This window comes from Vombatus ursinus, unplaced genomic scaffold, assembly GCF_900497805.2.
Source record: "Vombatus ursinus unplaced genomic scaffold, bare-nosed wombat genome assembly UNPS02014941.1, whole genome shotgun sequence".
NCBI classification, from domain to species: domain Eukaryota; kingdom Metazoa; phylum Chordata; class Mammalia; order Diprotodontia; family Vombatidae; genus Vombatus; species Vombatus ursinus.
In genome coordinates this window covers 4,543,381-4,557,410 of record NW_020954719.1, presented here as the reverse complement: position 1 = coordinate 4,557,410, position 14,030 = coordinate 4,543,381, and the positions used below count along the sequence as shown (strand labels likewise).

The window sequence follows — 14,030 nt, the reverse complement described above, 5'->3', positions numbered from 1 at the left end:
TAATGAAATCACATGTGGTGAGAAAAAATAATTAGTGCAATGACTGATAAATTAGTAAGTAGGATAATTGGATCAGAGATTTAGAGCTACAAGGGATCTTAGAGTTCGAGTCCAATTACCTCATTTTACAGATAAAGAAACTGAGGCTGAGGGAGAATAAATTATTTACACAAGGTCACACACCTAGCAAATTTTTGAAGCAGGATTCAAATTCAGGTCTCACTGACTCCAAATCCAACCTTCTTTCTACTAACCCACGTTATATTTTACCAATGTCGATAATGAAGTAAACTTTAAAAGTTTTCCATCATCCCTGCACCCTTAACTGTCGTTACAACCTTCCCCTTTTCAGTGGTGCGTTTCGTTGTGTGTTGGCTTATAATGGCCTTGTCGTTTCTGGCAGCATCCTGATACAAGAAAGACCAGACAAGAGCAAAGGAGGATGATTGATGTGCTGAGTGCTACAGGAACCAGCCGTGTGTTTGAAGTCACGGATTCCCCAACTGTCCTCTCTTCTTCATTTTCAGAAGAGTAGTTCCGGCTGTTGTACCATTTGGTTTCATTCAAGAGCTGTTGGCTACTGTTGAGATGCTGTGGAATAGGCATGTGTGAAAGTATTTTTGTTTCTATAGTCTTAGATGCAGGAGAAATTGTCCTATTACCCAGACTATTGAGGAGATCAGGACTGGATGAAGCCATATTTATCTGTGTAGTAACTAAGTCATTCAGTGGAATGGATGTTGTCCAAGACTCTGTGGTTGTGGCATTGGAAAAACTAGTATTGCTGGTATTTACAACCAGATCTTGATATGTGGTTGAAGCTGGAGCCTCTACTGACAGTAACATGGGGCTTACCATGATAGTTTTGTGTTTTTCTAAATTAGCAGCCTTTACATTGGTTAGCCTGTTCTGTCTATTAAATGAAGAACGTGTACTTGGATCTTTGGTAGATGATTTTTGAAAAGCAAGCAAATCTGGATCAATACCTGCAAGGCAAAGAAGATGTCATTGATTGTCTTTCTGACTTAAAGGAAGAATTGTAGAAGTGTTGGATTTGAGAAAGTTTCTTAGAATTTACCACTGTATAAATTTACCACTGTGACTAACACTATTTGCAAATTGTGACTTACATTCCAAAAGGCTAGAAACATGTTGATGAAATTTAAATCCATTGCAACTTATAGAATGATTCCCACATTGATTGAAAGATCTGGTTAAATATAACAGAATGATTTGTGTTCATCAGTTTCTACTCAACGGATCATCTAAATGCCTCTAATGAGTTCAACTTATCAGACCTGGGTGAACTACATCCCAGGGTACTGAAAGACCTGATGAATATAATTGCTCAACAACTACAAGTGATCTTTAAAAAAATCTCAGAGAGGTGACACAGGATTGGAGATATATAAATATTCCAGTTTTCAAAAGGGGGAGAAGGTAGATCCTACAAAAATATAAATTGATGAGTTTGACTTTGATTTCTGGAAAAATCTAAAAATTAATTATTAATAATAGGGATGGTTTTTGAACATTTAGAAAAGAAAACCAATTACTGAGTCCCAGCATGGGTTCATAAAAAAAATCATATCAGATTAACTTGATTTTGTTTTGTAACAAGGTTACTGGTAGACTAGAGTAACGCTATAGTTAGGTTAGTGCATTTAAAAATTTTTAAATAATATTTTATTTTCCCCCAATTACATGTTAAAACATATTTTAAACATTTGGGTTTTTTTTTAAGTTCCAAATTCTATCCTTTTCTCCCTCCTTTCCCTCCCCCCCATCAGATGATAAGCAATCTAATACAGGTTATAAATGTGCAATCATGTAAAACATTTCTGTATTTGTAATTTTGTACAAAATGACTAAAAAAGAAAGAAAGAAAAAAAAGGCAAAATAGTTGCTTTAGTGTATAATCAGACCATATCTACTCTTTCTCTCGAGGTGGATAGCATGCTTCGTCATGAGTCCTTTGGAATTGTCTCGTATCATTGTTTTGCTGAGAATAACTAAGTCATCCACAATTCTTCATCGTACAATATTACTATTACTATGTACAATCTTCTCCTGGTTCTGCTTACTTTACTTAGCATCAGTTCATGTAAGTCTTTCCAGGTTTTTCTGAAGTCATCCTGCTTGTCATTTTTTATAGCACAATAATATTCCGTCACAATAATATACCACGTCTCCTTCAGCCACTCACCAATTGATGGGCATACCCTCGATTTCCAATTCTTAGTAATCAGCAGTGCCATTACTGGGTCGAAGAGTATGCACAGTTTTATAGCCCTTTGGGCATAGTTCCAAATTGTTCTCCAGAATGGCTGGATCAGTTTACAACTCCACCAACAGTGCATTAGTGTCCCAGTTTTCCTACATGCCCTCCAACATTTATCATTTTCCTTTTTTGTCACATTATAGATGTGAGGTGGTACCTCAGAGTTGTTTTAATTTGCATTTATCTAATCAATAGTGATTTAGAGCATTTCTTCATATAACTATAGATAGCTTTGATTTCCTTATCTGAAAACTGCCTGTTCATATCCTTTGACCATTTATCAACTGGTAAATTGTTTGTAAGTATATTTTAATACAGCAGTTTACCTGAATTTTAGCATTTGAGAAAAATCTCTCATAATATGCTTTAGATCAAGATGGAAAGTCTGGGCAGGATACAAATCCAGTTAGGTGGTTTTGAGGTAGTTGAATAACTAGAAACAATGAGTTAATGGAAGGGAAAGCCCCATTAATCTGTCTTTGTTCCTAAATTATTCAACATGTTTATCAATAACTTTAAAAAAGGCACAGATAGCATACTTATGAAATCTGCAGATTGGTGAAACTGAAACATCTTGGAAAACAGAGTAAGGAGCCAAAATGATCTTAACAGCTTAAATATCTTAAGATAAAATGTAAACAGGAAGAAAAAAAGATCAATTGCACAAGCACCTATGGGGAAAGCCTTAGTTAGACAGTTCATGTGATAAGGATCCAGGTGGTTTTAATAACATACCTTCCATTTCTAGAGTACTCCAAGGGTTTGAGCATTTAGAAAAGAAAATAGCAATTACTAAGTACCAGTATGGGTTCACAAGTGTTTTCCTTATAATAATCCATTGAAGTCAGCAGTCTGGACATCATGAGTCCCATTTAACAGGTAAGTAAATAAGCTTGGAGTGACTTGTACAGGATCAAATAGTAGGCAGGATTCAAATTCAGACCCTCTCATTCCAAATCTAATGTCTATCCCTCACTCCTGCTACAGTAAAGTTACCTTAGTGAACTATGACCTTAACATGAGTAGGCAGTATTATATAGCAGCCCCCCCCCCCGCAGAAGGCTACATTCAGAGAGATACAATACTTAAAATGAGGAAGGTGACCATTCTGATGTATTCTATCCCTGTTCAGACTCCATTTGGAGTAATGTGTTCAGTTTTGACACCCACAAACCAGGGCATATCTAGAGGAAAGCAACCAGGGTGATGAGAAGATTAGTGACCATGACACACAGGAGGAAAGAACTGGGATGTTTAGCCTGGATATGAGAAGGCAGTGCCTCAAATTGCCTGGTGCAACAGGATCACAGATCATAGGATTATAGATTTAGGGCCAGAAAGAACCTTAGAAGCCATAGTTGAGGAAACTGAGGCTGAGTGAGGTTAAGGATCTTGCCCACGATCATACAGCCAGTAAGTGACCGAGATAGGATTTGAACTCTGGTCTTCCTAAACCTAAACGAAGTTCCCTCTCCATTGTACCATCTCATCCTGAACACATCCCAAATCAGATTCTTCTTCTATATTGTCCCTAACTCCTACCACACCCAAGGCAATCCTTTTTAGATCAGTGATACACCATCACTACCATTCTCTTAGTCGTTTAGACTAGATATTTATAGGCTATAGTTTTAGAGGTAGAGGAGACCTTACAGGCCATTCAGTCTTCCTTTTTACAGATGAAATGAATTTCATTTTTAAGATACAGTAGTATCCTAGGATGAAGAGCTAGAAAGGACCTTGGAAATTATCTCTTCTAACCCTTTCAATTTAACAGATGAAGAATAGTACTTTTTTAAAATCCTAAATAAGAAGATGGTCTTCATACCATGCCATTCTTGACCTACTACTGATGAAAATTTCATACCTGGCTGTGGATACCTTTTCTAATAGTCTTTCTGAGGTGCATGCTCCAAAGGAGTTCAGAAATAAATCAGAAAAAATAAACGAAAAGGTCTGTGAGTACAAGAGAAGACTTGTAAAATAAGATGACGTGAGGCCTATGGAGTAGAAGCATGATGAAGTGGAAATAATGCCAGATTTAGAGTTAAAGGACCTGAGTTCAAAACCTGCCCTTGCCACCTACCAGCTGTGTGACCTTGAATGAGTGAATGAAGGAAAGAATGAAAGTTATTTTACGTTCTCTAGGCCTGAGTTTCTTCATCTGTAAAATGAGAAGGTTGGATTACATGTTCTCTAAGATTCCTTCCAGCTCTAAATCTATGATTCTATTACATTCCTTACTATAAATTTTGAATGTGAAATGATATTAAAATAGTTATATGTAGAAATTTATTCAATAAACATAGCTAAATTTCCTCTATTTTGCTGCAAAGTTTTCTCCTCTTTATTTATTTATAGGCTGGGTAATTGTATAATTAGATAGACTCAGAATGGTTGAATGGATGGACTCAGATTGGTCAAGAATGGTTCAGTGTTAGTTGGGCAGGAGGTGTCCAGTGGAGTGCCACAAGAATCTTTGCAGGCATATCTGTGTGCTTTAGGTAACTACTCAGTCTATGCTTCCTATACTACTATCAAACCGAGCCGTGAGATTTTCTCATGGAACCCTTATTTTTATTACATCAAAAAGAGGGGCAAAGCACATTTTGGGAAAAGCTGGTAGAGAATTCCCTATGCCCAAACATTCTACCTTTCCAGGATTATGGTTCGGATGTTCTACATCCTCAGAATGCCTGCTCAGTTTTTCAACTTGAATTACTAAAACTATATTTAATAATTTAATTAAACAATGATCTAACTGGTTTACTTCCCTCCAACTAAATTAATTAGTTTCTATTAAGGTGTTAATAAAATCTTTATTTCCTACAATAAAATGTCAACTTTGGATTTTGTTCAGTTCGTTTAGCATAAATGGAGGAGGATATTATGTTAAAGTCTTTTGTTCTCTTTGGAGGAAGGATGCTATTTGAATGTAAGGTTATACTTCAGTGTTTATGATTTGTTTTTTTAACCTGGCATGGACTTTTTATCATTATATTTAATAAACTAAAGGGAACTTAGGTGTTTGACTAAATGCAGTCTTTATTCATTAATTTTCCTCCCTGGATATCTCACAATCAATGTTTGCTTTATGGAAAGCAATTCCTTGGAAAACTGTTTTACGGACAGTCTATCACCAGCCACAGTGAGCTACTACTCTGATCTCACCAGTGGTCTTTTAAAATCAAGAAATACCCTATAAATCTTTACCTGCTGTGATGTTGTACAGAATGGCACTATGCCTAGGCTGTAAGATGCAACTCTCCAGGGTCGGGCAGTAAACATGAAGGCAGTTGACATTGTCATGGATGGGATCATGGAAGAAAATAGCCAGATTGCAGGGAGCTGTTAAAAAAGTGAAAAGACTGAATATTTGAAACTTTCTTTTATTGCCTACAAGACTTTCACTTCAGCCCTGCTTATGCTGCTTCAAAGAACAAAGGATAAACTCATTTATATAGCAGAGCTCAGTTCTGAATGACATTATGAACTTGACTCTTGTCATACCCATATTTCTGTGGTCCTGAAAGATAAGCAAGCTGGTTCACCTCCTGAGCCTCAGGTTTCTTATCTGGAAAATGCAAGTTTGGACTATATTTTCTCTAGGGTCCTTTCTACATCCAAAGTCTGACCATATATGATCTGAGATCACTTTTAAGGGAACTTTTAAAGAAATTCTCCGATAAGCTCAGAGAGAAAACATTCCCCATCTGGTAAAGGGTCCTAGATTGTCTGAGGAAAGAAACAAGAATAGATTAAGCCCCTACTATTTGCCAGTAGGCAAATGCTATGCCTATTGCATATGCCTATACGCAGTATGCTAAGCACTTTATAAATATTTCATTTGGTTCTTTTTTTTTTTCATTCTGCATCAGTTAATACAAATCTCCTTTTAAAGTCACTTTTTAACTCTTTCCAGTTTGCAAAGTATTTACATACATTATCTCATTTGAGCTTTACAACAATCCTGTGGTATGTGTATTTTCCAATTCTATATATGGAGAAACTGAGGCTCAGAAAACCTAAGGGACATATTCATGGTCTCACAGATAGTGCCAATGGAAGGATTTGAACATAGGCCTCCAGGCCCAGCAGTCTATCTACTATGTCAAAGCATAGATATGTAATGAGTTTACCCTCTTTGGGCAAGCATTCTTTTAAAATTTCACAGATTCTCATGGTTGTAAGGGCCCTTAGAGGCCATCTAGTTTATAGTTCAACCTATACTCGACCAAAAATCTCCCATACAACATGCCTGACAAGTGGTCATCTAGATTTTGCTTGAAGACTTCCATCGATAAGGAAACCAGTTTCTTTGGAATCAACCTATTCTACCTTTGACTAAATGTGAGAAAGTTTTTCATTTGATCATTCCTAAATTTGCCTCATTTCAACTTCTACCCAGTGTACCTAGTTCTGCCCTCTTCCACTTGACAGCCCATAATACCTCCCTCCACAAATCTCTTCCCCAGGCTAACCACATTAAATGAGTCACCCCTAAAGCTGAAGTCTACTTCTCTTAAGATAAATTTAAAAAAAAAAACTGTCATCCCTTCAATGTAAGACAACTTTCTTCCTGTGGCACATTATCAACCACGCACGATATATGAATAATAAACAGGGTGAATCAGAGGTCTTAACACAGGAGGCAAGTTGATCTCATAGATATCTGGGACTTGGTAGAATGGAATTCATAACTAGAATATGGTTCTAGAAGGGTACATTTTTTCCAAAAGGAGCAAAATATATAAAAGGAGTGGTATAGCACTATATGTGAATATATATATATGTCATATATATGTATATGTATATATTTGGAAATCCAGGAACCCAAGGAAAGAAACATGATAAAGAACATAAATAGAGAGACAGAATGTTCATTCCTGTTAGAGTATCCACCTGGGCAGAAGGAGAAACTAGATGAGTTGAGGAAACAGATGACAAACCTGTTACAGAAACATGACATTGCAATGATGGATTACTCCAATTATCTGGACATCTGCTAAAGCTCTCTTTACCAAAGCAAAATAAACAACAGCAAAAACAAACCCTGATAAATTGATTACCTATCCTAATGACAATTTCAACTTTCAAAAGATGGAAGAGAGGAAAAGAGGAGCTGCCATTCTAGATCTGATTCTAACCAATGAAGAACTTATTGCAGAAATGAAAAAAAAACTGAGGGTGGTGGTAGGGGACAGTGGTGGTAGTGAGTGAGATAGAGAAGAGGAAGAAAGCTGGACATAGTATGATATGTACTTTAGATTTGGGGAGTGCAGATTTCAGAGGATTGAAATAAAAGAGACAATCTAATGGTGTAGTAAGAATGAAATCCTGAATATTTCTGAAATCCTAAAGGAGAAATCAGATGAGGAAGAAAAGATGAGGAAAATTAACTAAAAAATCTGTGTTCACAGGAAATTACTGCCAACTTACATTGTTTTGTTTTGTTTTTTTGCATGAGGCAATTGAGGTTAAGTGACTTGCCCAGAGCTAAGAAGTGTTATGTGTCTGAGGCTGGATTTGAACTCAGGTCCTCCTGACTCCAGGGCCAGTGCTCTATCCACTGCACTGCCTAGCTGCCCCCCAACTTATATTTTTAAAAGACATTTGTTGAAGATGGGAGCAAGGATAGTAATTGAAAATGAGTACAGAAAAGTAGCCAAATACTTAGAGCCCAGAATAAACTAAGGCTGACTAGTTATTTAAAAAAAACAAATAACCTGTGTTTGGGAAAAGAAGAACAAAGAAAAATGCCATTGCTTGGAGATGAGTGTGATAATTATAATAGACATTGATGAGAAGGCTGAATCTTACCATCTACCATAACTCCCTCGTTCTTAAAATACCTTCACTAGATATGCTATCCCTACCAATTCCAGTGGCTTCCTATTAATTATCTCTAACACACTGTAAACTCATCTGTTTAGCTTTTTAAAGCTCTACACCATCTGTCTCCAGCCTATCTTTTCCAGTTCCATTGAACCTTACTACCTCTTCCTTATTCTGCATCTAGACAAACTGGCCTCCTTCTGTTCCTCGCATAGGACACTCCCTCTCTCTGTACCTCTGCAATGGCCATCCCCCAAAGCTGGAATGCACTCTACTTATCTCTAACTTATATAGCCATCTCTTCCCTGTATCTATAAGCTCATCCACCATCTTCTGCACGAAGTTTTCCTGATCTCCCCAAAGCTAATCACCTTTGTTCCAAAACTTTGTATTTAATTGCTTTATATTTATTCGCTTTAAGTCCATGCTTTATATATTTTTATATGTACTTATCGCCATCGTTCGAATGTAAGCTTGTTCTTTGTCCTTGGATTCCTAGTGTCTAGCACAGTGTCTGACACACAGTAGACTATTCATATATAATTCTTGATTGATTGTTCCACTTTAAGCTATCATCTTATGTCTTACTATTTTTCTCAGACAAATTCCTAGTAAAAAACCATTGTCTCCAGTTCCTTTCCTCTCACTTCTCAACCCTTTGCAATCTGGCCATCAAACTTACCGTTCAGTTGAAATTGCTCTCTGAAGTTACCAGTGATTTTTTAACTGTTGAATCTGACAGTTTTTATTCAGACCTCATCTTTTTGACCTCTCTGCAACATTTAACACTGTTGACCAACATCTCCTCCTGGATATTCTCTCTTCGTTGGATTTTTATGACTTTACTCTCTCTCGATTCTTTTCCTATCCATCTCGTCATCCTTATGAGTTCCCTTTGCTGATCATCAACTGTATCATACCCCTCCTGCCCCCCACCCCCTCAACTGTAGGTGTTCCCCAAGGTGCCATTCTGGGTCTACTCTCTCTGCACTCTCTCCTTTGATGACCTCATCAGTTCAAATTGGTTATTATCTTATATTATCTTATATTATATTATATTATCTTCTCTATGCAGCTGGTTCCCAGATCTATATATTCATTCCCAGTCTTTTTCCTGAGCTCCAGTTGCATCACCAACTGCCTGTTGTACATTTTAAACAAAATGTTCCATAGATATTTTAATTTCAACATGTCCAAGACAGAACTTCATCATCTTTTCCCCAAACTCCTCTTTGGAAGTTCCCTATTTTTTTTTTCCAAGGGAACCACCATCCCTCTAGTCTCCAAAGTTTATAACCTCAGTGTTACTCTTTACTCCTCACTTTCTCCTTTTCTATCCAATTAGTTCTCAAATCTTGGGAATTCTCTCTCCACTATATCTCTTGCATCCCTTCCCTTCTCCCTATTCACTTAGCTGCCACTTTCCTTCTTCCCTTTAACACTTTTCACCTACAATTTTGCAATGCAATCCTTACTGTTCTCCATGCTTCATCTCCACCCACAACTAATTCATTCTCCATGTAACTGCCAGGATGATTTTCTTTAAGCACAGGTTGACTGTGTCCCTCCCTTACCCAATAAAATTTAGTGGGTCTTTGCTAATAGAATCAATATAAACTCCTCTGTTTAGCTTTTAAAGCCTACCACTACCTGCCTCCAAACTACTTTTCCAACTTCATTTTACAATACTTTCCAGTTACTATAGCAGCAATGCTCAAGTGTGGTCTATGGACTTTGAGGGTCCCTGACACCTTTTCAGGGGATCAGTAAGGTTAAAAACTATTTTCATAATAATACCAAGATGCTATTTGCCTACAGAAATTATCCTGCCTTTTCCAATGACATATCTGTGTGAAGCTGAATTTTCTTCATATTCTTCAGATGATACAACATACTGCAACAGAGGCAATGCAGAAGCCATGTAAAGGGTCCAATATTGTTATTTTAAAATAAATTGAATAAATTTAAAAGTTTCCTGTTTCCATTTCAAATATGGTAAATAGTGATAGATATAACCATTGTAAACAAAAGCTCTTCGGAGTCCTCAGTAATTTTTAAAAGTCAAAAGGGGTCCTGAGACCAAAACGTTTGAGAACCTCTGTTTTACAGGCCAGCCAAACCTGCCTTTTTGTCATCCGGTATCCCTCACACTTGACAATCCACTTCCTCTATCTGTACCTTTGCAGTGACAAAGTTCCACATTCCTGGGAAGTATTCTCTCTTCACCATTGTCTTGAATTATCTCTTATTTCTTTCTCGGTAGTTACCTTTCACATGAAACTTTTCCTGATCCCCCAAATGCTAGTGACTACCTTGAATTTATTTAGCATTTATTCTGTATAAACATACATATGTATATATTGTCTTCCTCAATAGAATATAAGTTCTCCGAGAGTATGGAACGTTTCCTTTTTGTTTTTGTATTCCCAGCACCTAGTATAGTTCCTGGAACATAGTAGGCACTTAATAAATGCTTGTTTATTGATTTATTGCTACCTGTAGATGGCTGGCAGTTGGATGTGAATTTCCCCCTTTGATTTGGCAAAATTTCCCCCTTCTTCCTCCTTCCATGATCTTCTAGCTAAGAGTATTGCAATTAGGAGTACTAGCGAGTGAAAACTGGAGGCATGATTCTATCTTTTTTTTTTTATTTCATAAATTGGTATCTTCCTCTTCACCTAAAAATAATCCAGAATTTTAAAAAATCCTCCTAAGCTACATAGCAACTATGTTTATGAGGAACTATATTATTTTCACTGCTCAGGCATACCACCCACACTTACCATCCTTTGTAAGACAACAGCTCCTCCCACACTTCTGGCCTGTGCTTTCTGAGTAATACTTTAGGAACCGGGCTCCAAACTTCTGAGATTCCTCCAGGTCAATTAGGAAACCTGGAAAGCGTCGGATCCAGCAATCCTTGTAAAACACAGCGGGTGAACAGAGAGCGTCCGAACGCCACACCACACTCACACTCAGGACCCACAGCACTTCTGCTGCCGCCTTCACCATGCCACGCATTTCCTCAATATGAAAAGTTCAAGACAAGTCTCTTTTCCAGCATAGAAAGATGTGACAAGTCTTTGTTTAAGAAGGAATTTCTTGCGTGGTGGGGCCACTGCTAAGAAAGGGAGAATTTCTCCCAGACTTCTTGCCGTGCGGCTGCCAGCAAGCTTAAGTCAGTTTAGGGACCTGCATTTGGTTTTCTTTCTTTCTTTCCAAAATGAGCTCCCAAGAGAATGGTTCGTTTCCTGCTGTCTCTTTCTGGATAGTTTTCACTTCGGCGTTCCCTTGATACCTTGTTTTTTCACTCAGTCACAGAGAAATAGAGCCTCTGCAGTGTACTCCCTCTTTCCCTGAAATTGAACAGTCACAGAAAACCTTTACTACGGAAATATAAGGACAAATGGGGAACATAGGAAAGCTCTCTGAACACAGTATTTTGCTGACTTGAGCTTCAGATAACAGAATGATCCTGGTGAGATTTCACTTCAGACAAAACAGATGAACTGTTATTTGTCTCTAGTTGTTTGTTTTTTTTTTTTTTGGCAGACTTATTAACCTTATTTCTTTCCTTGAATTTGTTGCTTTCTCTGCCCTTATGAGTGTTTGCCCTTACAGTGCTTGGGTTTGTTTTCTGCTCCAAAAAAGCATTGCTATCTCATTTATTTAAACAAATACAAACCAAGAATGAAAAAGTTTACTACGAACTTCACTCTTTCCAGAGACAACAAACCAAGAAACAAATGATGCTGCAGCCTCATGTGACAAACCTGCTGAGATGTCCACAGTTCTACGAAGAGGAGTTGTTACTTACCTTGAAAACTGAAAGGAAGAGCGGATTTCTTAATGCCTACCCAAATGCATTGGACTGCATTTTCTTAACACCTGCCTGATTTCTGTGTCTGCTGGAGGATGCTGGAAGCAAGAGAACAGTACTCTTTTCTTTAGTGCACACTCATACTTTGGTAGGAACATTGCTATTCTTGACTGAGGAATGGGAGGCCAAAGGCAGCAGGGGAATTCAATTATTATTTAAGTGTCTGCTATTAGCGATAGCTTCAGTTACATTTTCAAAGGCAATACCACAGGAGCGGCCTTCCATCCCATGGTCCCCAAAGCTGATGAACTCTAACATACTAAAAGGATTGCTTTGTTAGTTTCCAATATGTCTAATAATGATTACAATTGGAGTAATAGATCATTTTGTTAGTGCTTTAAGATTTACAAAGACTTTACATGCATTATCTCATTAGTGACACACAGCCTTTTTTTTAATGAGTACAGACGTAGTATTCTCTCTCTAACCTCCTGTCTAGTGACATTTTTTCAGAATACAACAAGCAGTTTTTAGAAGTCATTCCTTACAGCTTTTTCTTCCTGCTGTTTACTAACAATAGACAAGTTAACATTATATAGCATATAGATTCTTAACGCAAAAAGGAGCAATGAAGTTAAACAGATGCCTGTTTTTAAGTTTCCTGTGATTCTTGTTATAACTACAGTTGAAAAAACAAAACATTGTACTTTCCTGCAAATATGTATTGCATCACGCATAATCACCATATAGCTAGATCAAAATGGTAAGATAGACCTTTGTATTCCCACATACCCTTTAAACAAACCGGTCTTACCTGCAGAAGTCAGATTCTTCCACCTGTTCGAAGGGAAGGGGGAAATAGCATTTTCTAAAGGGAAGGCAAAAAGCTGACATTCAAGATTGACTCTCCATTGTTCATTGTTCTCTATTAGAACAGACTTTCAGTTTTCTCATTACTCCCATATCTAACGTGATTTACCAAGACTAAAAATACTTATACTAAACATACTTTCCCTTTTTATAAGAAAAGATACACTATTCCTATTATGATAAGAAATCGTTCTTCAAAGTTCTCAGCTTCCCTGAAAGGACGATGGAACAATCCAAAACCTTCCTATAGTAGAGGGCTCTCAGTTATTAACCCTTTAGATGTCTAACAGGGATAAAAAAAGAATACAAAGCTATTTTTGATGGAATATGAAAGTTCCAAAGACCAGAACCATAATTAAAAATATAGGCATTATGTCTTACTCCTTATGACCAGCTACACTGGAAAGGAAGGAGTGCAATTGGACTGGGGTGTGGACATCAAGGATAGAGATTTCAGTTATGTACAGGTATAATGGGCACGTCCAATCTCATGACAAATTATCAAACAAAGCAGCAATACTTAGTGATCGTATGTAATGAAATGAAGAAGCCAGGAAACAAATGCAACTCAGCACAAATGATTATATGTAGCTATTGGATCACGGGGTCATAGAATTAGAGCTGCAAGGGGCCTGAGAAGCAATCTAGTCTAACTCCTTCATTTTACAGATGAAGAACTGAGGCCTAGAGAGGTGAAGGTCATACAGATACAGTAGTAAGTGGCTGAGTCAGAATTTGAGCCCATGTTCTCTGACTCCAAATCTGGAATGCTTCCCTACCATACTGCCTCTCTGTCACACTGCATGAATCCCGACAAATATATTTAGACTGCAAAATGCTATTTATTATATTGCTATAATAATAATTCCTTATATTTATACAGAACCTTTTTGGGAGGAATTCAAAACTCAGAAGACTATTGCCTCATTTATCCTCACAGTTTTCCTCTGGGAAAAGTGCAGGTTGTAATTAGCTTCATTTTGCAGAGGGGGACTCTGTCCAAGGTCACTTAGAAGCTGAGTGGTAGATTTGGGCTAAAAACCCAAGGTCTCCATAGTTAAATATAAAATCCAAAACAGCATCCAATAGACTGGACTTCTGTGAGAAATGTTAACTAAGGAGACTCAATTTTGCAGTCCGCATAGTTTGAGTTGCAGATACTGGCATAAATGAAATTAAACATTCAAATGACTGAAGTCAATGGAAGTTTTGCCTGGGTGAAGT

The 14,030-nt window shown here is 37.4% G+C and overlaps 1 protein-coding gene across 1 annotated transcript; it reads right to left on the bottom strand.

Moving 5' to 3' along the window:
- Window positions 1-259: 259 nt before the first annotated feature.
- Window positions 260-11,161, bottom strand: MANSC4 (MANSC domain containing 4). Its single transcript, XM_027844276.1, has 3 exons — window positions 10,900-11,161; window positions 5,495-5,629; window positions 260-986 (listed from the first exon to the last, which is right to left on the bottom strand). The coding sequence occupies exons 1-3, from the start codon at window positions 11,135-11,137 to the stop codon at window positions 349-351; spliced, it is 1,011 nt and encodes a 336-aa protein (XP_027700077.1). The 5' UTR covers window positions 11,138-11,161; the 3' UTR covers window positions 260-348.
- Between the last annotated feature and the right edge of the window lie 2,869 nt (window positions 11,162-14,030).

Bases quoted from the DNA above. Each gene is read 5' to 3' on its own strand.
- MANSC4 (XM_027844276.1), bottom strand. From the start codon at position 11,137: ATGCGTGGCATGGTGAAGGCGGCAGCAGAAGTGCTGTGGGTCCTGAGT. The intron at 5,630-10,899 runs GTAAGTGTGGGT...CTTTTTTAACAG, and splicing joins CTGTTGTCTTACAAAGGATG to CTCCCTGCAATCTGGCTATT. The intron at 987-5,494 runs GTAAAGATTTAT...TTTGCCTTGCAG, and splicing joins TCTGTACAACATCACAGCAG to GTATTGATCCAGATTTGCTT.